Source organism: Canis lupus, chromosome 11 (assembly GCF_011100685.1).
Source record: "Canis lupus familiaris isolate Mischka breed German Shepherd chromosome 11, alternate assembly UU_Cfam_GSD_1.0, whole genome shotgun sequence".
NCBI lineage: Eukaryota > Metazoa > Chordata > Mammalia > Carnivora > Canidae > Canis > Canis lupus.
The window spans coordinates 22,803,755-22,827,309 of record NC_049232.1 but is presented as its reverse complement, the minus strand read 5'-3'; the positions used below and the strand labels follow the sequence as shown (position 1 = coordinate 22,827,309).

General features: G+C 37.1%; 1 protein-coding gene across 1 annotated transcript in view; it reads right to left on the bottom strand.

Annotated features, from left to right (window-relative positions):
- Positions 1-392: 392 nt before the first annotated feature.
- SEC24A (SEC24 homolog A, COPII coat complex component) overlaps positions 393-23,555 on the bottom strand; it is a 63,394-nt gene continuing 40,231 nt past the window's right edge. The window contains exons 12-23 of the mRNA XM_038552195.1: positions 22,056-22,111; positions 20,776-20,982; positions 19,250-19,370; positions 18,532-18,690; positions 15,306-15,479; positions 12,691-12,801; positions 9,500-9,675; positions 7,863-8,000; positions 5,546-5,650; positions 5,136-5,228; positions 3,623-3,726; positions 393-3,352 (exon numbers count right to left, since the gene is read on the bottom strand). Of these exons, the coding sequence (XP_038408123.1) occupies positions 3,238-3,352; positions 3,623-3,726; positions 5,136-5,228; positions 5,546-5,650; positions 7,863-8,000; positions 9,500-9,675; positions 12,691-12,801; positions 15,306-15,479; positions 18,532-18,690; positions 19,250-19,370; positions 20,776-20,982; positions 22,056-22,111 (1,559 nt within the window). The 3' untranslated portion in view covers positions 393-3,237. The remainder of the gene's footprint in view (positions 3,353-3,622; positions 3,727-5,135; positions 5,229-5,545; positions 5,651-7,862; positions 8,001-9,499; positions 9,676-12,690; positions 12,802-15,305; positions 15,480-18,531; positions 18,691-19,249; positions 19,371-20,775; positions 20,983-22,055; positions 22,112-23,555) is intronic.

Below are 23,555 nucleotides of genomic sequence, written 5' to 3'. Positions count from 1 at the left end.
GAATTTTAAACCCAGCAATCCTTGAGGAGTGAGCATCCAAGAATTTGGTTTATGACATCCCAGACACCAGCTTAGATTCAAAGTGCTTTCCGCAATAGCCTCCGTTGACTTGAATGTAAAACATGGCACAATTCAGTGACTAGCAGGTATTCATATCCCTTTAAAAAATTAGTCACTTGGGGATCCCTGGGTGGCGCAGCGGTTTGGCGCCTGCCTTTGGCCCAGGGCACGATCCTGGAGACCTGGGATCGAATCCTACGTCGGGCTCCCGGTGCATGGAGCCTGCTTCTCCCTCTGCCTGTGTCTCTGCCTCCTCTCTCTCTCTCTCTCTCTCTCTCTCTCTGTGACTATCATTAATAAATAAAAATTTAAAAAAAATTAGTCACTATATGTAAGCTCTTTCAATAACTTTATTGAATAGCCAAATTGATAAGTTAGCACAGTTCAAACGATTATTTGCATGGGTTACAAATGACTGTTTCTTTTTACAGGAATAAAACAGTGAAAATTACAAACTGTAAAAAGGAAGACAAATCTTGTCTCTAATAGTTAAGAGAAGCAAGATTTAACACAGCACATTGAAGATCAATACATATTTGAATCTGAGAACAAGAATTTAATGTTACAATATTATACACTACTTTACAAAATTAAAATTTCTATATAAGGATTATATTTGAAATAGTTAACAAAATCTTGAAATCACATTTGATGGTCCCCTAGATAATAGCTGTTACGCATCTTTGATTAGAAGAAATAAATCTTTTGTTCTAATTATTGTGAAACAGTCTGTTAGACTCAATACATTAAATAAAACAATGAAATATATGCAAACTAAAAGGTACACAGCTTGAGCGAATATTACTATGTCAGACACACAGAAATGTTATTTTAAAAATCCTAGAAATTAGAAAAATAGAGTACTTTTTATGGTAGAATTGCCATGCTCAGATTTAAATACCAAGATTGCCCTTGTCTGTACTTTAGTAGTTGTAGATCTGTAGAAAATTCAAGGATCTTTCATAATTTACAACTACAATAAAAAAAAATATGGCATAGTGTAAATATTAGTTGCTTTACATTAAAAAGTAATACAAGATGAGATAGCAGGTAGTGCCCTACTGCAAAAAAAAAAAAAAAAAAACTAAAAAAACATTCAATATTACAAAAAATAATTACTTACTATCAATATCTCCAAAAGGTTCATTCATTCCCTCATTATCCGGAGAACAAATATTACGAATTTTAACTAAAATTGTGTTTATGACCTATTATAAAATTATTCTAGGTTGCACATGTTATACACTATTGAAAATCATTTTTAAAGTGAAATTTTAAAAGTAAATTTGTGAACTATACTAAAAAAGCATGCTGTGGCAATAACAAGAGTCCTACCCACTCGGGGATGAAGTGAGGCACAAGGAAGGTTATTGTCCCTAGAAGCACAAACTTTTCCCTCTGGAAGATTCTTCACTACTATTAAGAAAGGACCTACAAATAATAACATTTACAATTCACATTAAGAAGAGAATTTTAGTTATTTTAAGAAACATCAATCAGTGCACAAGGATGACTGTTTCTGTAAAAGAGGGGAAAATAGAAATTTATTTTAATTTGCTACGATGTGAAAATTGCTTCCTAATCAATGAAGCAGCTTTCAAGAAAATTTCCAGTTCAATGCACCACTCACATACTGAAGAGAAATCTTAACACTGCTTAAGGGAGATGATATTCCTAAAAAACCCAGTTAGTCTGATCCAGCAGGCAGGTAGTAGTGTATACTCCAATGGGACCTGCTTCTTCCATATCCCCCAACAACTCAGTTAAAGTCAGCTCATACTGATGTAAACTTGAAAGTTACTATTTCATTGGTGATCCTATGAGACCAAGATTGTAAACACATTTTTCTAACTCATTGAAACAAAGAAACAAAAATCTTTTCATCAAGTATTACACACTGAACAACTTTTACTTTAAGAAGTTTATACAAGACAAGGTGAATCTGTGAAAAATGAGCCAAACTCTTTTAAAGATATCCTACCACAGCACTTTAAATATACAAATGTTTAATTTATCTATTTGTAAACAAAATCCATTCAATGGTTTTGACTATAATATTTCTCTGGCTCAATCAAAAAAGCAGTCTCTTGAGCATGTTCAGAAATCAAGTTTCTACCATAACTTCAATATTTTGGATTTGTGTAATCTTAATATCCACCAAATCAAAAGCAGCATTCATGCTTTAATAAGTTTTAATATCCAAGAATAAATAGCTTATGAGTGGCTTCCAATTATTAAATTCCTTAGAAAAATGTTACTGATGCATGAGACAGAATTTTAAAAACCTTTAATTCATCAATTCACCAATAATATAACACTTTTATTGTACATCACAGAGCAGAAATGAACCAAAGCCCATTTCAAGAATCAAGATAATCAGTTTCTCATCTCCCTATTATCATTGCCAGTCCCAATATATTTATGAAGACAGCTGATTCTTTTCACTGCAGAACATGATAGTGTGTCCAAACAAGTCTTCTGCAGTCACATCACATCAGAAAACCACTTAGTTTTCACTTCAAATCAAAGTGACTTTGTTCTTCAAGTATAGAGAATACTGATAGATTTTAAAGCTTGACTGTATTATTTCATATTTTTCTTCTCAAACTAGAGTGAGTTTACTCTAGCTTTAGTTAACATGATCCTTTTTCTTCCTTATATAAAAAAAACAACACAGGTATGGGGGATGGGTTCTAGTTTTCTACATAATATTTACTTCTGAAACTTTTTGATTTTAAAAAGATCATTATCAATGAATTGGTAACATCCCTGCAACACTAAGTCTTGTGAGGTTTTAAATGTAGCAGCCAAAATTTCAGGAAAAAATGAGAAATATACATTTGAAACACAGAAGTCTTTATTTTACAAAATTTACTTTGCCTCTGCAATATTGTCTCATCCTATTTCAATCCATAACAACTCAAACATTATTGGCAGCAAAGGAAAAAAAAGTATCCAATCAAATGTATGTAGATCTATTTTGATTTGAAAAATACAGTATTTCAGAGTTGCATGTTTGATTCTCTGTTGTGGTCCTTTATTTGCTATAGTTTGTTGAAATCACAGTGAGAACATATAATCATCACATTAGTCCACAAACCTAATAGAAAAGGAAGGTATTACACATTCTCAGGTGTTCTGCATTATCATGACTTTAAGTCAAATATCTTCATTTATTCATTTGTTCACTTGTTGTTGTATATGCAAAAGGAATTCATAATATGATAATGCAGATTCTGTTCTGTCTTCTACCATGTTTTGAAGGAAGTTTGCTTTCATTGGACTCTCATCCCTGTGGAATAAGACAAAAATATATACATTACATAAAATGCAATAGTAAAATAAACAGTGGATTTGTCCATTGTCATGATGCTTTTAACATACTCTTTGCTAGTAACTGAATAGAAAGCATAATTGAGTAATATTTATTGAACATTCTTTCTTTTTTTCTTTTCTAAAGGGTTTCCTTAAGCAATATGTCATGGGTAACTATAACTCAAAATAGGTCCTTGTAAAGCTAAATAAATTATTTCCCAATTAGCAAACAAAAAATGCAACTTACCTTATTACATAAAGTATGGGGAAAAATGGTCTCTGCTCTCTAAGCCAAGAGATGAATGCTATTATTCTGGCAGATTCTGGTGTATCAAGTTCTGGAAGATCTGTCTATTAAACAAAAATCAGCAATATCCAACTTACTTGAATCACACAGTTAATGCATCATTTACAGTGCTTCTCAAACTTTATCATGTATATTATTCACCTGGAGATCTTGCTGAACTGCAAGATTGACTTAGGAGGTCTTAGGGAAAGGGGCCTGGGAGTATGTATATCACAGTTTTCTAGTAAGGGGTAGGCAAACTTCTGAAAAGGCCAAACAATAGAAATACTTTAGGCTTGCACGTCATTTGGTCTCTGCTGCAATACACAACTCTGCCAATGTTCCACTACAGAGCCATAGACAATACATAAGTGAATGGACACAGCTATGTTCCAATAAAACTTTATTGACAAAAACTTTGGCACACTTTACTGAGCCCTGATCCAGAAGAAATCCAACCTCTTCATTTTATTATGACATCTAAAATTAACTGATTCAAAAAAAATAAAAATAAAAAAAATAAAAAAAATAAAAAAATAAAATTAACTGATTCAGGCAGTTATTACAAATATGACAATTATTTACCTCATTACCTAAAATGCCTTGTCAACCAAGCCAATAGTTTTATTTACAGCTTTAAAGATAGTGCTTATTCCAGCTATACTCCTGACACAAACATCTTTTAAATACATGATTTCCTAATGACTTCTGTGAATGGAGTTAAACCCATAAATATGAAAAAGCACTAACATAAAATACATATTCCAATGTTGGGGACAAATTGATAGTAGGGTCTAAAATATATGATACTAAATAATACCATGTTATAATCAATTCTAATTTTAATATTATACCTTTTTATTTATTTTTTAAAGATTTTATTTATTTATTTATGAGGGACAGAGAGAGAGAGAGGCAGAGACAAAGGCAGAAGGAGAAGCAGGCTCCATGCAAGGAGCCTGACGTGGGACTTGATCCCCGGTCCCCAGGATCAGGCCCTGGGCTGAAGGCGGCGCTAAACCACTGAGCCACCTGAGCTGCCCATATTATACCTTTTAAAAAAAAGATAGATAGATAGATAGATAGATAGATAGATAGATAGATAGATAATGAGAGAGGGAAGAGAGAAGCAGATTATCCACTGAGCACAGAGAATGACCCTGAAATCATGACCTGAGTTGAAACCAAGAGTCAGATGCTTAACCAAATGAGCTACCTAGGCACCCCTAATTCTAACTTTAAAAGTGAAAATTAGGGGTATCTTGGTGGTTCAGTGGTTGAGCATCTGCCTTTGGCTCAGGTCATGATCCTGGGGTTCTGGGATCAAGTCCCGAATCGGGCTCCCCGCAGGGAGCCTGCTTCTCCCTCTGCCTATGTTTCTGCCTCTGTCTCTGTGTCTCTCATGAATAAGTAAATAAAATCTTTAAAAAAAAAAAAAAAGTCTACCACAATCACTATAATAAAAAAGTCTTACCATAGTCTGTGGAATTAATGCATAGTTTTGAACTCCTAGAACTTGGCTGAGAAAATTTTGTCCACAATTTTTTCCAACCCAAAGCATCAGCACCTGGGAACAGGAAGAAAATTATTTTGAGACACACACAATAGTGAGCTGCTGATTCACCTTTACCACTGAGTATGTTTTAAAAGATCAAAACGAAGAGTATGTTTAGTAAGATTATACAGATTTCAGCTGAACTAATAATTACTTTTTACCATGATGAGACTTTTATGCTTGGCATGAAAAGAGGTTATAGAGGGAGAAGGTAGCTCATACAAAAATAGATTAAGTAGCAAATAATCTGTTCAGGAAAAGAGATACTAAAGTGAATGAAGGTATAATAGTATGTAGAGGGAAGGATCCCGATCAATCAGACTACTCACAGAGCCTGCATCCATGAGGAAAGCTCCATCTCTGCTCAGCTTCTCCACGGAAAGCTGAAGAATAGGTGGCTGAGGTATGGTGCGATCATTGATGTTGAGTGCCCCCTGAGGATTTAAGCAAAAAAATTAAAGCTTTTGGACTTTATTAATTTGAGAGAGAGAGAGAGAGAGAGAGAGAGAAAGGGGGGAGGAAAAGAGGGAAAGGGAGCAAAAAAAAAAAAATCTCAAGCAGACTCCCCACTGAGTGTGGAGCCCAATGCAGGACTTGATCTCACAATTGTGAGATCATGACCTGAGGTGAAATCAAGTTAGATGCTTAACTGACAGAGCCACCCAGGTGCCCCCCAAAAAGTTAAAGCTTTTAGATACAACTGAAGAACAAAATACCCCAATAATTAGACAACAAGAGCTGACAAGATGCATTCCCCCATGTCAAGGGAGAAAAAATAAACTTTTAATCAGGCCAAATGACCATGGAGAACAAAACCAGTCAACAACATAGCCTGAGGTAACAAGCCCACACAAAATTCAGCACAATTTGCTGCCACACATCTTATCAGCTGGAGCTGCTACCATATCTTGAAGCTGCTACCAGAAATACTGAATTATATACAGCTTATCATTCTGCTCCTGAAGCTATAGTTTGGGACCTCAGTCAGAGGTCCCAAAGGACACAGAACTTGCAGTTTTTGCCTATTTAACCCTGTGGTGACTTTCTCCTTCAGAGCGGACTTCCAGTTTGCAAACTCTACAGTACTAGAGCTTTCCCGGCCTCTGACCTTTGCATTCCAAGAATTTTTTGTTGACATAGTTAAAAGCAGTCATAATTGTTTTTTAAGATTTTATTTATTTATTTATTTATTTATTTATTTATTTATTTATTCATTCATTCATTCATTCATTCATGAGAGACAGAGAGAGAGAGAAGCAGAGACACAGGTACAGGGAGAAGCAGGCTCCATGCAGGGAGCCCAATGCAGGACTCGATCTCGGGACTCCAGGATCACACCCTGGGCTGAAGGCAGGCGCCCAACCTCTGAGCCACCCAGGCGTCCCAAATGCAGTCATAATTTTTTTTAAAGATTTTATTTATTTATTCATGAGAGACACAGAGAGAGAGAGGCAGAGACACAGGCAGAGGGAGAAGCAGGCTCCATCCAGGGAGCCTGATGGGACTCGATCCCCGGTCTCCAAGATCACGCCCTGGGCTGAAGGCGGCACTAAACCACTGAGCCACCCAGGGTGCCCGAAACCTCATATTTCATAGGTAATTTGTCCTTGATATATGTAAGACATCTTAAATTCTTTAAATTTTGTAAGGTTTTTAACCAAAATATTACTTCTAATATGTATATCCTAACTTGATCACAATTTTAGAAAAAAGATTATGATTTAACATTTTATGCATGTGACTTTAACTCAGGTTAAATTTCCTAATAAGGGCAAATAATATCTCGGTGGGACCTTCCAAAAAAAAAGAAAAGAAAAGAAAGGAAAAAAGGGGGCAAATAATGTTACAACTTAAATATTTTTTTATTTAATTCAATAATACTATTAAACTCAATATTGACTTAGGGCTTTCAGATGTAATTCCACTCTCAGGACACTCCAGATCAATTTGTTTGAATAAATAAATCAGATGTCAATTTGATTATTCATTTACTTAGATCTGCTATAGAGATCTGTCTTAACAAAGTTTATTACTTTTATATCTTAAATAATATTTTAGTAAGAAAGGAGGCTCTATTCTCAGAGCTTCCTCAAACCAAGATTTCCTTACACAGATCTACCAAAGGAATAGAATTAATAGCTTTAAGAAACAAAACTTTACTGGGATGCTTGAGTGGTGCAGTCGGTTGACTGTCCACCTCTTGGTTTCAGTTTAGGTTGTGATCTGCCCTGATATGGGCTCCACGCTCAGTATGGACTCCGTTTGAGACTCTCTCTCACTCTGGCCACCATCCCACCCACACTCACATGCACACGTGCTGTGCTCTCTCTCTGTAAAATGAATAAATAAATCTTTATTTATTTATTTATTTTTAAGATTTACTTATTCATGAGAGACACACAGAGAGAGGCGGAGATACAGGCAGAGGGAGAAGCAGGGTCCCCGCAGGCAGCCCGGTGCGGGACTCAATCCTAGATCCTGGGATCAGGCCCCTGAACCAAAGGCAGACACTCAACCGCTGAGCCACCCAGGTGTCCCTAGATAAATCTTTAAAAGCAAAACAAAACTTTCCTCATTTCTACAAGGGACTTAGTATAATTAAGCTTGTGAACCTCTAAGAAAAAGTCACTAAAAAAGTAATCTTACCTCATCTGAGAGATTGTCAACTCTATACAAAGTGGGATGAGTTGTGAGCATAAGGTAAACCAAAGGCTGATTTTTCACTTGACACATGGCAAAAATGCGTTCATCCAGACGTGCATTTGTCCCAGTCTGAAACGATTTCTGTAACAGAAAACCACTGCTCATCAAAAAAAAAAAAGGGTATTTAATAACAAATACAAAGCTTTGCAAATATCAGATGTTAAAACAAAATTTTCAGGCAGAATTAGCAAATTTACTGTTATTCTTTTAATTCGTTCTGTTAGGTATCTTTTAAGAAGTTGCCCATCTATTAAAATGTGACTATATCCCCACCTGAAAGAAATTAACCACCTGACTATGGCAAAGTCATTAGATCTCTCTAGTGTTTTCTAATCAGTGAAATATATCTAAATACTCTATCTACCATAGAGGTATAGTGATATAAAAATCTAAATAATAGGGACGCCTGGGTGGCTCAGCAGTTTAGTGCCTGCCTTCGGCTCAGGGTGTGATCGCGGTCTGGGGATTGGGTCCTGCATCGGGCTCCCTGTGAGAAGCCTACTAAGTTATAAATAAGGAAAATACTCATAGGTCAGTGTTAAATGCTATGGAGAAAAATAAGGGCAGGAAGAGAAGTAAGAATGTAGGTTAGGTTGGCTAAAGAACATTGCTCAGTAAATGGGGAGATCAGGAAAAATAAGCCTCAGTGACAGGACAGCATTTAAGAAAAGACCTAAGGAGGGAAAAGCAGAGATTTTTAAATGTTAACATTTAAGTATATATGTAATTTCTGTACATTAACATCATATTCAGAAGTAGAAATATATATATATAAAAAAAAGAAGTAGAAATATATAATTTGGGTTAAAGAAACTACAAGTTGATCCTAATAGGATGAGTAGGGTTGCCCTTCTCACCTAGAAGAGATGACATACACCAGACAGGTCAATCCTGGAGTTCAGAAGATTATACAAATTGACAAGATCAGAGTAGTTTTCATCAATTTTGGAATCCAGGATCCTCTCCCAGGTGATTTATTAACATGAACTTTTTAATAAAATTTATAAGGGAAGGTTATCCTAAGTATACAAGCTTGGAAAAATAAGCCTCCTCTACTTGCCTAGTTGCCTTTCTTTTTTGGGCGGTGGGGAGAAGGGAGAGCCAGCAGAAGGGGCAAACAGCTGGCAACGGAGATAAGTAATAAATATCAAATGAAAAACTCTATAAGATCATAGAAGGAAAGGCAACTGCCAGAGAGGAACATTTGAGCTCAAACATAGGAATAGGAAAGTACAATGCAAGTATGGAAATAAGTACACAGATATGAGAAGGCATATCTACGATTAAGAAGTAGTATGTGGCTGAAATACTGTAGAAAGCAGGAAAAAGCTAAAAGAAGAGTTTTATCTGTGACTTTTTGCATAAGCAATAAAATATACAGCTCTTTTGTTTGGAAAACTGGGAAACTGATCATCATTGGCATCTTTGATTTCTTTCAAGATTTGAATAAAGTCAAAGTCACTGACTTCAGAAAATTTAACTGGCTTACAGTTAAACATACAGTGTTTAGTCATTCACAGGATAAAAATTTGAGCTATTTACATTTTTACTGTCTTAGTTTCTGATTTTGATTCTCTTACCTGTTTAAGGAGAGCCAACACAAAGAGTGGGAAAAGCCGCAAAGAAAAGGGAACCATGAGTCCAGGCTGCTGGCTACTTAAGACTGAAGAATGATAAGCTGAAAGAGAGTCTATGACGGCATTCACTAGGGCATCCCGAGCATCACTCAGACTGGCAGTCACAGATCTGTCAACAGCTAACAGAGTTGGAGGTAGGGACAAACAAGAGAAAAGAGAGTTTAGCTATCCACTGTTAAGGATAGAAGATATATAATTTTTTTTAATTATACAAAATCTCTCACCAATTTATTACATATATAAGGACACAAGTATAGCAGCAGTTAAAAGCCCATAATTTGAAGAATCAAAATGCATCTCTATTTCCTACCTGTATGACAATATGGCAAGGGATCTAACCTTTATGAGTCTGTTTTCCTATCTGTAAAATGGGAAAACTGTATCTTGTTGGATTTAAGATGTTATTAATTATAATCCATTATAACGTTTATAATTATAGATCTTTTATACACCACAGAGAAAGAAAAAATTGCAACTAAAAACACATGCTTTCACAGAGAATTTTATGTTTATTGAAAGACCTCTTAGAGAGCTACTTAGATGATTCTTATCACCTGTTATGCTTCTGTTTCTATGCATTTCTGCAAACTTGAAAAAAATTTTTCTAAAAAAACCCCTTTTTTAAATACTAAGAGCACTATTATTGTTTTGAAGACTTCTCCAACTACAACTAAACTCAATTCATGTGCTCTCAAAAATACAATCAATAAAGTGAGGTTATTAACTCCTATAACCAAATTTGTACATAGTAAAGAAAAAAGACCACTGTTACCTGGTCAACAGTAGCACTTTTTTTTTTTAAGTAGGCTCCACACTGTATGTGGAGCCCATCACAGGGCTTGAACTCATCATGACTCTGAGATCAAGACCTGTGCTGAGAACAAGAGATGGATGCTTAACAGACTGACCCCACCCAGGTGCCCCAATAGTAACTCTTAAGACTTTAATTGAAGACTTCCTGATTTTCAAGATTTTGATAAAATGTGAAAAAATGTGCATGTTGGGATAAGCCAAATTTAGTAACATAACTAACACCTGTTAAGCCAATTGTTGTGAAAAAATTTTTAATCTACAAATATTACCTGAAACAGTTCTTATTGATGATAATAATGATCATACAATTACTAAAAAGCATTAGCTCAACAAAATATAAAGGCAGTGACTCTCAAATTCTTAGGTCACATCTTTAAACAGTGTATAAGACTTATATGGAGTTGGATTCCTTTTTTTTTATTTCAAGATTTTATTTATTTATTCATGAGAGACACACACAGAGAGAGAGAGGCAGAGACACAGGCAGAGGGAGAAGCAGGCTCCACGCAGGGAGCCTGATGCGGGACTTGATCCCAGGACTGCAGGATCATGCCTTGGGCCGAAGGCAGGTGCTAAACCGCTGAGCCACCCAGGGATCCCCTGGGGTTGGATTCTTTATCAGGCTTCAATAAAGAAAGAATTTCCCAATAGGAAATTCAAGAAAATGGGTGGTTATTCCTACTACAGGCAGGCAGATTTGAGTTTGAAGCAAATGGACCCCAATGGCATCTTTCCTGAAGGAGAAAAAAAATAAGAACCAAAATGATGTTGGACACCTGGATGGCTCATTAGTTGAGCATCTGCCTTTGGCTTAGGGCATGATCCCGGAGTCCTGGGATCAAGTCCCACATCAGGCTTCCTGCATGGAGCCTGCTTCTCCCTCTGCCATGTCTCTGCCTCTTTCTTTCTCTGTCTCTGAATGAATGAATGAATGAATGAATGAATGAATAAATAAAATCTTTAAAAACAAAACAAAAAAAACAAAATGATGGTAAGTTCTATGTATGTAAAAAGGGGCCAAAAAAGAAAAAGAGGGATGCCTGAATGGCCCAGTGGTTAAGCATCTGCCTTTGGCTCAGGGCATGATCCTGGAATCCCAGGATCAGGTCCCACATAGGGCTTCCTGCATAGAGCCTGCTTCTTCCTCTTCCTACATCTCCGCCTCTCTCACTCTGTGTCTCTCACGAATAAATAAAATAAAATATTTAAAAAAAGAAACTTTCCCTTTAGGGTTAAAACGAAAAAAAGGAAAATTTAAGGAGGCAACTCTATCTGATACGGAAATAAAGAGGTGAAGTTTGAAGTTATCAGTAAATTTTCTCCTAGCTCATGTGATCTGACCAAGGCTGCACATTTATGTGTGAGAGTAAACTGATCTTCTATCCTGAATTGCAAGTCTAAAGATCTTTTACAGTTCAAACTCTCTTGTAAATCCAAGTTACAGAGCTCATAAAATAGCTATTCACTACTAGCATTGAACATTAAGTAAAATATGGTTATTTAAGTCCATCATAGGCAGATTATGAGACAGAAAGTAGTTTAGTAGCTCCCTGAGGTCAGTGAGGGATGGAGGAGGAAGGAGGCCAGTAACTGCTGATGTGCATGAGGTTCTTTTGGGATAATAAAAATGTTCTAAAATCAGATTGAGGTGATAGCCACACAATTCTATAAATATACTATAAATAGTAGGGTCATATACTTAAAATGGGTTATATGATATGGTAAACTATTTTTCAATAGTTGTTAAAAATTTTTTTAAAATGAGGTTACCGGGCAGCCCGGGTGGCTCAGCGGTTTAGCACGCCGCCTTCAGCCCAGGGCCTGATCTTGGAGACCTGGGATCCAGTCCCACGTCAGGCTCCCTGCATGGAGCCTGCTTCTCCCTCTGTCTTGTGTGTCTCTCGTGAACAAATAAATAAAATATTAAAATAAATATATAAATAAATAAGGTTACCTACAACAGATCCTTTCATTCAAGTAGTTAGTTACTTAAGAGGTATACAGAAGATCCAAAACATTGAAATCTTTAAAGCTACATATTTATTTACTTATTTTTAAGATTTATTTATTTATTCATGAGAGACACAGATTGAGAGGAGAGACAGAGACATAGGCAGAGGGAGAAGCAGGCTCCTTGCAAGGAGCCCAATGCGGGACTTGATCTCGGATCCAGGGATCATGACCTGAGCCAAAGGCAGGCACCCAACCAGGGAGCCATCTAGGCCCCGTAAAGCTACGTATTCTAAGGAAAATAACACTATATGAGTTTTTCTAATGTTATTACTTGTGAAATATTTATAATAGCTGATAACAATTCTTACCCATATTGGCCAATAACCCTGAAATTGCTTGAACATCAGCTCCCAGAAAGACTTCATTCAGAGTTGAAACTACAGGCAAACACAAAGTATGAACTCGAATTCTTCTTTCACCTTTGGGGAAAACACATAAATGATAGTAAGGCACAACTCCATTAAAAAAACTCTTTTTTAAAAAATTTTATTTATTCATGAGAGAGAGAGAGAGAGAAGCAGAGACACAGGCAGAGGGAGAAGCAGGCTCCATGCAGGGAGCCCGACATGGGACTTGATCCCCAGATCCCTAGACTCCAGGATCATGCCCTGGGCCGAAGGCAGGCACTAAACTGCTGAGCTACCCAGGCGTTCCATTAAAAAACTTATATTAAAGTCCCTTGGAAAAATCACTTCTTTTCAATTTAGAACCAAAAAGGGTTATTCAGTATGCAGAAATAATATCAAATATTTAATGAATAAAACTTTTAAGTTTCATCCCTTTTATTATTTGGCTACAAAATTATTTCTGTTTGGTGCACCTCAGATCAAGCCCCGCATAGGCATCCACACCTTCTTGCTCAGCAGGGAATCTGCCTCTTCCTCTCCAACTCTGCTCTTACCCACCCCCCACCCCACCCCATCCCACCCCCGACTTGAGCACACATGCCCGCTCTTTCTCTCAAAAATTCTTGTTGTTCAAGTTATTACTGAAAAGGGATAATTAAATGATGGTAACATACTACCTTCTTAATAATCTCTTTTCTGAACCTTTTGGTTACTTTATCTTTTTTCCTTTTTTTTAATTTATTTTTTATTTTTTATTTTTTTTATCTTTTTTCCTAATAAAAACTTTGAATATACATGCTACAACAACACTACTTCCACATGTGTTTTCGAGTCTGATTTGATATTTAAAGCCCAGAGAAATCTTACACTTTCTTCCTTAAACACAGAAAACAATTTTTTTTTTTTTAATTTATGATAGTCACACAGAGAGAGAGAGAGAGAGAGGCAGAGACATAGGCAGAGGGAGAAGCAGGCTCCATGCACTGGGAGCCCGACATGGGATTAGATCCCGGGTCTCCAGGATCGCGCCCTGGGCCAAAGGCAGGCGCCAAACCGCTGAGCCACCCAGGGATCCCCCAGAAAACAATTTTTAAAAGAGATCACTTAATATAGTATTTTCTTTTTGGTAATTACCAACAATAACAAAAACCAATATAGAAACAAAAATGAAAACTTTTTGGCAATCATCAAATATCAAATATTATGTCAATCTTTTAAAAATTTCTAAGCAGCAAGACCTTGAAAACTACTAAAAAAGAACAAGTAAAAAAACCTAGAAATGATACGCAATATACTCACAACCTACCTGTCTTGAGACATGAAGACTGATGAAAATGTACATATAAGGAGCTCATACATACTTTTTATTTTTTTTTATTTTTTATTTTTTTTAATTTTTATTTCTTTATGATAGTCACAGAGAGAGAGAGAGAGAGAGAGAGGCAGAGACACAGGCAGAGGGAGAAGCAGGCTCCATGCACTGGGAGCCCGACGTGGGATTCAGATCCCGGGTCTCCAGGATCGCGCCCTGGGCCAAAGGCAGGCGCCAAACCGCTGCGCCACCCAGGGATCCCTCCTACGTACTTTTTAAAAAATTTTTATTTATTTATTGAGAAAGAAGAGAGAGAGTGTGTACTCAAGCATGAGCAGTAGGAGGGACAAAGATAGAAGCAGACTTCACCCTGAGCAGGAAGCCAGACATAAGGTTCAACCCCAGGACCCCAGAATTATGACCTGAGTGGAAGGCAGAGGCTTAACCAAGTGAGCTACCCAGGCACCCCCAAATTACTTTTAAAAAGACTAAACAGTATCTGCAAAAAAGAGTAACATTGTTTAGAGTTTCTATTTGAGACAAGAACAGTGAGACCTGAAAGAAAACAGATACAATGTTTAGCCTAAGGGACGCCTGGGTGGCTTAGTTGGTTAAAAGTCAGCCTTCAGCTCAGGTCATAATCCCAGCATCCTGAGATGAGTCCCACATTGAGCTCCTTGCTCAGCGGGGTGCCTGCTTCTCTCTCTGAGTGCTATTCCTTCCTGCTTGTGTGTACTCTCTGACAAATAAATACAATCTTAAAAAATAAAAGTTTAGCTTATCATAACAGCAACTAAACATAGAGACAGAGAGAGACACAAAGACACACAAAATCAGAGACTGAAATAAAAAGGGCCCTTGATAGGACCACAAAGTGGTACCTTTCTGAAAAACAATCTGGCAATACCAAGGTTTTTCTAAACAATCAGTCTGACACTAAGAAGACTCTCAGTAAATATCTGTTAAATAAAATGGTTAAGGAAAATAAATATGACACGTTTTAGCTTTACCAGGGATAGCAACAAAGATTTTAAGATTAGAAATACTCTTTTGGTTTAATAGACATGAGTATCTCCAAAAGAGGGGGTATTTATTATAAGCCAAAGAATACATGACCGAATCAAAAAACTTACCTTTGTTGCCACACACTGTATTTATAGTTAACAATACTGGATTGTAAACTTAGAAATCTGTTAAAAGTGTAGACCTCATGTTATCTGTCTTTGCCACGATAAAAACGAAATGATACAAAAAACACACTCACCTTTGCTGGATGTATACAAGAGTGCAGACTGAAAGGAAACTAACTGGGTGTCAGTAAGACTCTCTTCTACAGACATCTGTACTGCATACCCAGCATCTGGGTTTACATTAGGCAAAGACAGTAAGTCTGTTGACCGAACAAAGAAGTTCCCATGGAAAGTATGAATGGAAAGACCTAGAAGAGAAAACTTTATCAGAATGACTTATATAAACCTATATACAGATATGTATATTATATACTTATCCGATTGGCTGAGAGTAAATTTAAAATTTTAGATGTGAGGGACACCTTGGTGGCTTAGTCAGTTAAGCATCCGACTCAATTTCAGCTCAGCTCTTAATGTGAGACTTGTGAGTTCAAGACCCTCACAGGGCTCCACACTAGGTGTGGAGCCTACTTAAAAAAAAGTTTAGGTGTGATATTGTGACTTATAATAAGAAATATGTACTTTATTTTCATTCATTTCTGGCACAGAGCTCCTAAACTCTTAAAATTTCCTATGTAACAAAAATCACCACAGTGTCTTTTGCTATGTTAATGGAGTGACTTTGGAAAGCACCTACATAACTAAAGGATAGGGGCTGGTTGGTTACCAGAGGACACAACCATATGAGTAGAAGGTTGGAAATTCCAGTCCAACCTCTTCCCCAACAATATCCTTCAGGGAGGAGAGATAAACTGGAGGTTCAATCAGTCATTAATGACCAATAATTTAATCACCCATGACTATGTAAAGAAGCCTTCATAAAAACCCAGTAGGTTGGGGACCTTTGGAAAGCTTCCAGATTGGTGAACACATGGAGATATATGAAGAGTAATGCATTCAGAGAGAACATGGAAACTACACAAGCTCTATGGCTTTCTTTCCCCTTCTCTGTACCTTGCCTTTTACATCTCCTCTTCAATCTGGATGTTCCTGAATTTTATCCTTTTATTTTTTAAATTAATTTTTTAATTTAAATTCAATTTGCCAACATATAGTATAATACCCAGTGTTGGGATCCCTGGGTGGCGCAGTGGTTTGGCGCCTGCCTTTGGCCCAGGGCGCGATCCTGGAGACCCGGGATCGAATCCCACGTCGGGCTCCCAGTGCATGGAGACTGCTTCTCACTCTGCCTGTGTCTCTGCCTCTCTCTCTCTCTGTGACTATCATAAATAAATAAAAAATAAAAAAATAAAAATAAAACACCCAGTGTTCATCCCATCAAGTGCCCTCCTTAGTGCCTGTCTGAATTTTATCCTTTTATAATAAACCAGTAACCTAGAAAATAAAATGTATCTCTGAGTTCTGTAAGCTTCTCTAGCAAATTAATTGAACCCAAGAAGGAGGTCGTGGGAGCCTCCAATCTATAGCCAGCCAATCAGATCACAAAAAGAAGCAGAAACAGAAAGCTACTGCGGTAACTAATTGGTTATGAGTGACACTACAAGTTGTTGGAGTGACAACCAACAAGTTGTTTGGAGATGTGACAACCTTAGAGAAGTGTTTGATACCTTACATAAGATATTACAAATGCTTTATTGTTAGTTGTTTCACTCAAACATTTTTTCTTTTTATTACAGTGATGGATAACAGAGAACTTCATTTGGCACACGGTTTGACCAACAGATTTCTTTTTTTTTTTTTTTTTTTTTTTATTTATTTATGATAGTCAGAGAGAGAGAGAGAGAGAGGCAGAGACACAGGCAGAGGGAGAAGCAGGCTCCATGCACCGGGAGCCCGATGTGGGATTCGATCCGGGGTCTCCAGGATCGCGACCTGGGCCAAAGGCAGGCGCCAAACCGCTGCGCCACCCCGGGATCCCTGACCAACAGATTTCAACATCTATCTAGTAGCCAGATCTGTGGATCCTTATCGTTTGATATCTTTCTATTGGCTAGCTATTTCATAAAATCTTTCCACTTCAAAAAAAATGATTGTTTTGCATCTTTTAAAGAACAACCTTATTTTAAATCTGAATAAAGGGCAGCCCCGGTGGCGCAGCGGTTTAGAGCCACCTGCAGCCCAGGGCGTGATCCTGGAGACCCTGGATCGAGTCCCACGTCGGGCTCTCTGCGTGGAGCCTGCTTCTCCCTCTGCCTGTATCTCTGCCTCTCTCTCTCTCTCTCTCTCTCTGTCTCTATGAATAAATAAATAAAATCTTTAAAAAATAAAATAAAATAAAATCTGAATAAAAGAGTAGAACCAGATTGATAATGTAAAGGAATAAAATATCAAGAATTATTTCCCATTTTCCTAAGAAAATAGTTCTCATTTTAGCAGCCATAGGCATCTATCCTGAAAAACAAACTGGATTAAAGCATTCTGAAACTGTCAGACTATTTTCAAAGCAACACTGAGGCAAAGTGTCAGTAGTAGGACAGAATGAGAGATGCACAGATTAAAAGACCTGCTACTTCTAAAGATGAATGGTGGGAATGGTTGTACAACAATGAGAATATACTTAATGTCATTCAGTTGCATACTTAAAAATGGCTAACATGGTAAATTTTATATTAGGTGTATTTTACCACAACAAAAAAATAACTTTGAATAAAAAAGACATTTCACTATTATTGGGAATAAATGGAATAAAAATCATGCTTATTTAGTGGTGGGGGTGGAGGGAGATAGGATTTTTAAATGAGATATAATTCACATATCATAAAAAAATCACACATACAGTGTACAGTGCAGTGGCTTTCAGTACATTCAAAATAGTCCCTATTTTCTTTTGTTTCTTCTCTATTCTTTTTTTTTTTTAAGTAGGCTCCACACCCAACGTGAGACTTGAACTCACAACTCTTGAAATCAAGAGTTGCATGCGTTAGCAACTGAGCCAGCCAGGTACCCTGGCTCTATTCTTCTCTATTTTTTTTTAATATTTTATTTTATTTATTCATGAGAGACAGACAGAGAGAGAGAGAGAGAGAGAGAGAGAAGAGACAATGGCTCCATGTAGGGAGCCTGAAGTGGGGACTCGATCCCAGGTTTCCAGGATCATGCCCTAGGCCGAAGGCAGTGCTAAACTGCTGAGCCACCTGGGCTGCCCCTCTATGCCTTTTTTTTCCCCCTCTACTCTTTTTTTTTTTTCCCCCTCTACTCTTAATTGCATATTCCATCAGTTTAAGTAAAATATGTTAGAAGACCAAAACTTATGAAATAAGACTAGATAAAAATGCATATTTACTGGTATCAAAAGTAACATCTAGGTAAATGTAAAAAAAAAAAAAATAGTGCCCCCACCTTTTGTGCACCGAATCCTCATGACTGCCTCAAAGCCAATCTTTCGAGTGAGGTATCTCTGTAGTTCCTTCTGTAATTTCTGCACTTGTACTGGGTTCTGCTGATGGTGGTAAGAAGGATAGTAATAGACGCTACCTGCTGAATACCGAGAAATACAACCTGGAAGAAACACACACTTCTTAAATTCTGCAATTAACTATTACTGCATGAAAAAAACTACTGGTTTTTGAATCCATCTTTCCTTAGCCTCTCAAAGTATAATCAAAAAAGAATTTTTATTCCTTTAAATAATAGTACAAAAATGTATCCATTACAAATGTTTAGAAATATATAAACATTTAGAAGAAAAAAAGGGTTTTTTTTTAAAGATTTTATTATTATTATTATTATTTATTCATGAGAGACAGGGGGGGGGGGGGAGGGGGGCAGAGACATAGGCAGAGGGAGAAGCAGGCTCCACACAGGGAGCTGATGTGGGACTCAATCCCGGGACTCCAGGATCACAGCACTGAAGGCAGGCGCTAACTGCTGGGCCACCTAGGGATCCCCATAAATAAAGGTTTTTAATAGACTAACTTTCCCAAAGGAATAAAAATTCCAAAAAAAAAAAAAAAAAAAAAAGGAATAAAAATTCCTTCACTTTGTCCTTTATTTAGAATATCATCATATAAATAGCTTCACATTCATTTGAGAAAAATAATCATGAGGAAGAACTCACCCAGAGAAGCCAAATCAGAATACTGTCCACTGAGAAGGAATAAGTCCACAGCAACCTGCTGACCAGAACAATCCAAGGCTAATTTCTTATAAAAGTCAGTGGATGGTGTCAAGTGAATTTCCTATTAATGATAAATTACATAAAGAAAAAAAATTTTAATTGTTAAATTGTCATAAAATTTTATTTTTTTATTTTTTTAAGATTTGTTTTTATTTATTTATGATAGACATAGAGAGAGAGGCAGAGACACAGGCAGAGGGAGAAGCAGGCTCCATGCGGGAGCCCGACACGGGACTCGATCCTGGGACTCCAGGATCACGCCCTGGGCCAAAGGCAGGTGTGAAACCGCTGAGCCACCCAGGGATCCCCTTGTCATAAAATTTTAAAACCTATCTATATATACACCAAAATGTTAACAATTATTCTTGGGCATTCTAAAAATCCTTTATTTTATGTTCTTTTGGTTTTCTTAGTAAAAAACATACTACTTAAGAATTTTCTATTTTCGGGACACCTGGGTGGCTCAGTGGTTTAGAGTCCGCCTTCACGTCAGGGCATGACCCCGGGGTCCAGGGATCAAGTTCTGCATTGGGCTCCTTGCGAGGAGTCTGATTCTCCCTCTGCCTATGTCTCTGCCTCTCACAAATAAATAAATTAAATCTTAAAAAAAAAAATTTAAAGAATTTCTATTTTCTAGTTTTAAAAAGAAATACATCTATTATGCTAATTTCAATAATCTATTAAATACTTAGAATGCCAGAAACTGTTCTAAATAATTCATGTGTAGGGCAGCCCCGGTGGCTCAGAGGTTTAGCGCCACCTTCATTCAGGCCAGGGTGGGATCCTGGAGACCCAGAATCAAGTCCCACGTCAGGCTCCCTGCATGGAGCCTGCTTCTCCCTCTGCCTGTGTCTCTGCGTGTCTCTCTCTCTCTCTCATGAATAAATAAAATTTTTAAAAATAAATAAATAATAAATAAATAAATAATTCATGTGTGATATCTATTTAGTCCTTTGAACTACTATAAGAAGCAAGTCCTTTGAACTACTATCATTACTTTCACAGTATAAATAAACATAAGGAAACAGAAGGGCAAAGAAATTAACTAATTCTTCAAGCTCCTACATCTAAAAAGAAGTAGAATTTAGGCAGACTGACCCCAGGACTGACACTGTCATCATTAGAGCATACAGCAACTCTCATTATCTTTATGGCAGACTACTCATTAATAGTCATCCACATTCTACTTAGTTCCTAACAGGCATATTCTTTAGAATGCCAGGCTTTCTCATCAAAGGCAGGCTGCAATGCTAATGGCTTGCTAAGGTCCAAAAATAAGGTAAGACTGAATCAGGTGGAAAGTGTAATAAAATAAAAATTTTAACATCAGCAAAACATGCTTTATCTATTTCCTTATACTCCCTCCTCTCCACAACTGAAAAATAAATGAAAAACAAGCTTTTTGGTCAAAGGGACAGAGCAGAGTACCAGCATATATGGTAACATACACTTGATGACTTTCTAACCTTAGCAGATGACCTTTGGTTGGGCTCCTCTCGTGGTCTCAGGGCTCCTACTCCAAGAGTAGGAAGTTGTGTTTGAAAGACAGACATTCGACCACCAGTTGGGGACATCAGCTTAAAGGCAGCCTGAAGTGCAGGACCCAAGGCACTCTGGGTTTCCAGGGTCTTGGTGAACATTTGTGGCAAAGTTTTCAGTAAATCTTGAACAAGCTTGTAAAATAAAGCAAGAAAACTCAAAGGTATTAACAATTAAAAATTTTTTCCACAAAAAGTCAGTAACTAATACAGCAGACAAGACACTGAATCATGATGATGGTCAGAAAATCTACAGACAGTACAGTAAACAATGAAGTTGGTCAAATGACAAGAAAGCCATTTTAAGTCAACATCATAAATTGGCAAGCAAGACAAATCAAAATTGGGGCCTTACAGTTCTTGCACATGCAGTAGTCCAGCAAGACTATAAGTCCAAAATGTATCCAAAAGAACCATCACAGTTTAGAGATTTGTTTTCTTTTAATGCCATCAAACATGGCCTTCTCAATCACCTCTACACACTTTATTCTTTTCAGTTCCAAAGTGAGTTTAACTCTTCCCCTATTGAAAAGTCTAAGATAGCCAGTAAATTTGCCAACTAGTAATACCACTACAAATGAAAAACAACTACCTATTCAGGTTAGGTTTTATAAATAAAGAGAGTTAAAGGGAAAAAAAGTACTTCACACTATTGTGAAGTCACTGTTGCCAACAGCTGAGACCATAGACTTGCTAGTTAAAATGTTACCCCTACGGCATATATGCATGTACAGGGTAGACAACAACCCCCCTTCAGACACATTCTGTTCACCTCTCACTGTATTATGTCATGGCAATTTCCAGGCAGGTAATAAGTTTCTTCTGAACTGACCCCAATGACACTCTGTGAATCAGAAAAGCAAAGGGCACTGAAAGCAGCCTAGCTAAAGTGCTTCTATGTAGTGACCAGAAGCTAATCTGAGCAACCCTCCCAATTTCCCAAATGGCTGGCAAGGCAGGTTTCCTTTATGAAATAGGCTTATCTTCTACCCTATTATAAGTATCTTGCTACGTTAGACTTAAAAGCCATCTGTTCAAGGGTAAATTCAAGAGCTATTCATCTGATGAATTTTAACTAACAGCAAATATAAAATGTTACACATCTTAGAAATGTCTCAGAAAGAAACAAAACTTTACTTAAAGTATATTTGGAGAATATTTTCCTTCAGTATTTCAATTAAATATGTCAAATAAGAAAATTAACTTACCTCTTTACTTTCATTTAAATTTACTAATAAATTCTCTGGCATAGGTATAAAAACATCTGAAAAATAAATAAAAATTTTTTAAACAAAACTTAATTGTTAAAGATGCTCCAAACACTTAACACTGATGATAATAATTAACCACCCTCATAATTTAAAGAAAAGCAATCTCCTCTATTATATTTGGCACTGTTTAATTATGTTCAAAATGCCACCAAAGGAGCACTGATTTAGGTATTTGTTGCAACTTATGTGTTAGCATGTAAAAGGTAAATAGCCTCCTAATCAGAAAATACTGATCTGTAAGCACACAGTATGGATTTACACAAGTGCTCTGCTTCTTAGGTTAAAGACAACAATTTAGAATCCTACCTTCCATTCTTGCTTAGCCTTCAAAGCCAGCACTCTTGGCATTAAAAAAAAAAATGTTGACTAAGATGACACACAAGAATGCTCTGTCTTGGGGCATCTGAGTGGCTCAGTGGTTAAGCATCTGCATTTGGCTCACGTCGTGATCCTGGAGTCCTGGGATCAAGTCCCACACATCAGGCTCCCTGCCGGGAGCCTGCTTCTCCCTCTGCCTATGTCTCTGCTTCTCTCTCTGTGTCTCTCATGAATAAATAAATAAAATCTTTAAAAAAAAAAAAAAGAAAAGAAAAGAATGCTGTGTCTTTATGAAAAAGTAATATAGCCCATGGGGCGCCTGGGTGGCTTAGTCGGTTAAGCCGTTAAGCATCTGTCTTCAGCTAAGGGCAGCCCACGTCAGACTCCCTTCTCAACAGGGAGCCAGCTTCTGCCTCTCCCTCTCCATCTCCCTCTGTGTGCTCATGCTCTCTCTCTCATAAATAATTTTTTTAATATTTTTTATATTTATTTATATAGTTACAGAGAGAGAGAGAGAGAGGCAGAGGCATAGGCAGAGGGAGAAGCAGGCTCCATGCACTGGGAGCCCGATGTGGGATTCGATCCCGGGTCTCCAGGATCGCGCCCTGGGCCAAAGGCAGGCGCTAAACCGCTGCGCCACCCAGGGATCCCTCATAAATAATTTTTTAAAAAGTCATTAGCCCACCAATAGCTCTGTCATTCAAAAAGTACATACTCTCTCATAAAGAAGGCCCCATTAGTCCCTATACTTATGGAACTACAAAATCAAGTAAATCAGAAGATATGCTAACTGACCACTTCATATGAGCTCCTTTGGATTCAAATTTATTCTTACTTAGGAATTAAATTCTCTTCCTTTAAAAGGAACCAAACTATGGGTGGTGGTAAAGGATTACAAGAAGTCTCACTTACTACATCATGGTATTGTTTTTTGTTTTGTTAAATTGGCTCATTTTAATGTTTGTAAAAAAAAATACCCCCAAAATAAGTTGAAACATTTAATATCTACAGTGACTGTTTAGCTTTCTTCTGTTTCTTTCTTTAAAATTTAGATTTTCTTCTGTTTCTTTAAAATTAAAAATCATTTTGGGCAGCCTGGGTGGCTCAGCAGTTTAGTGC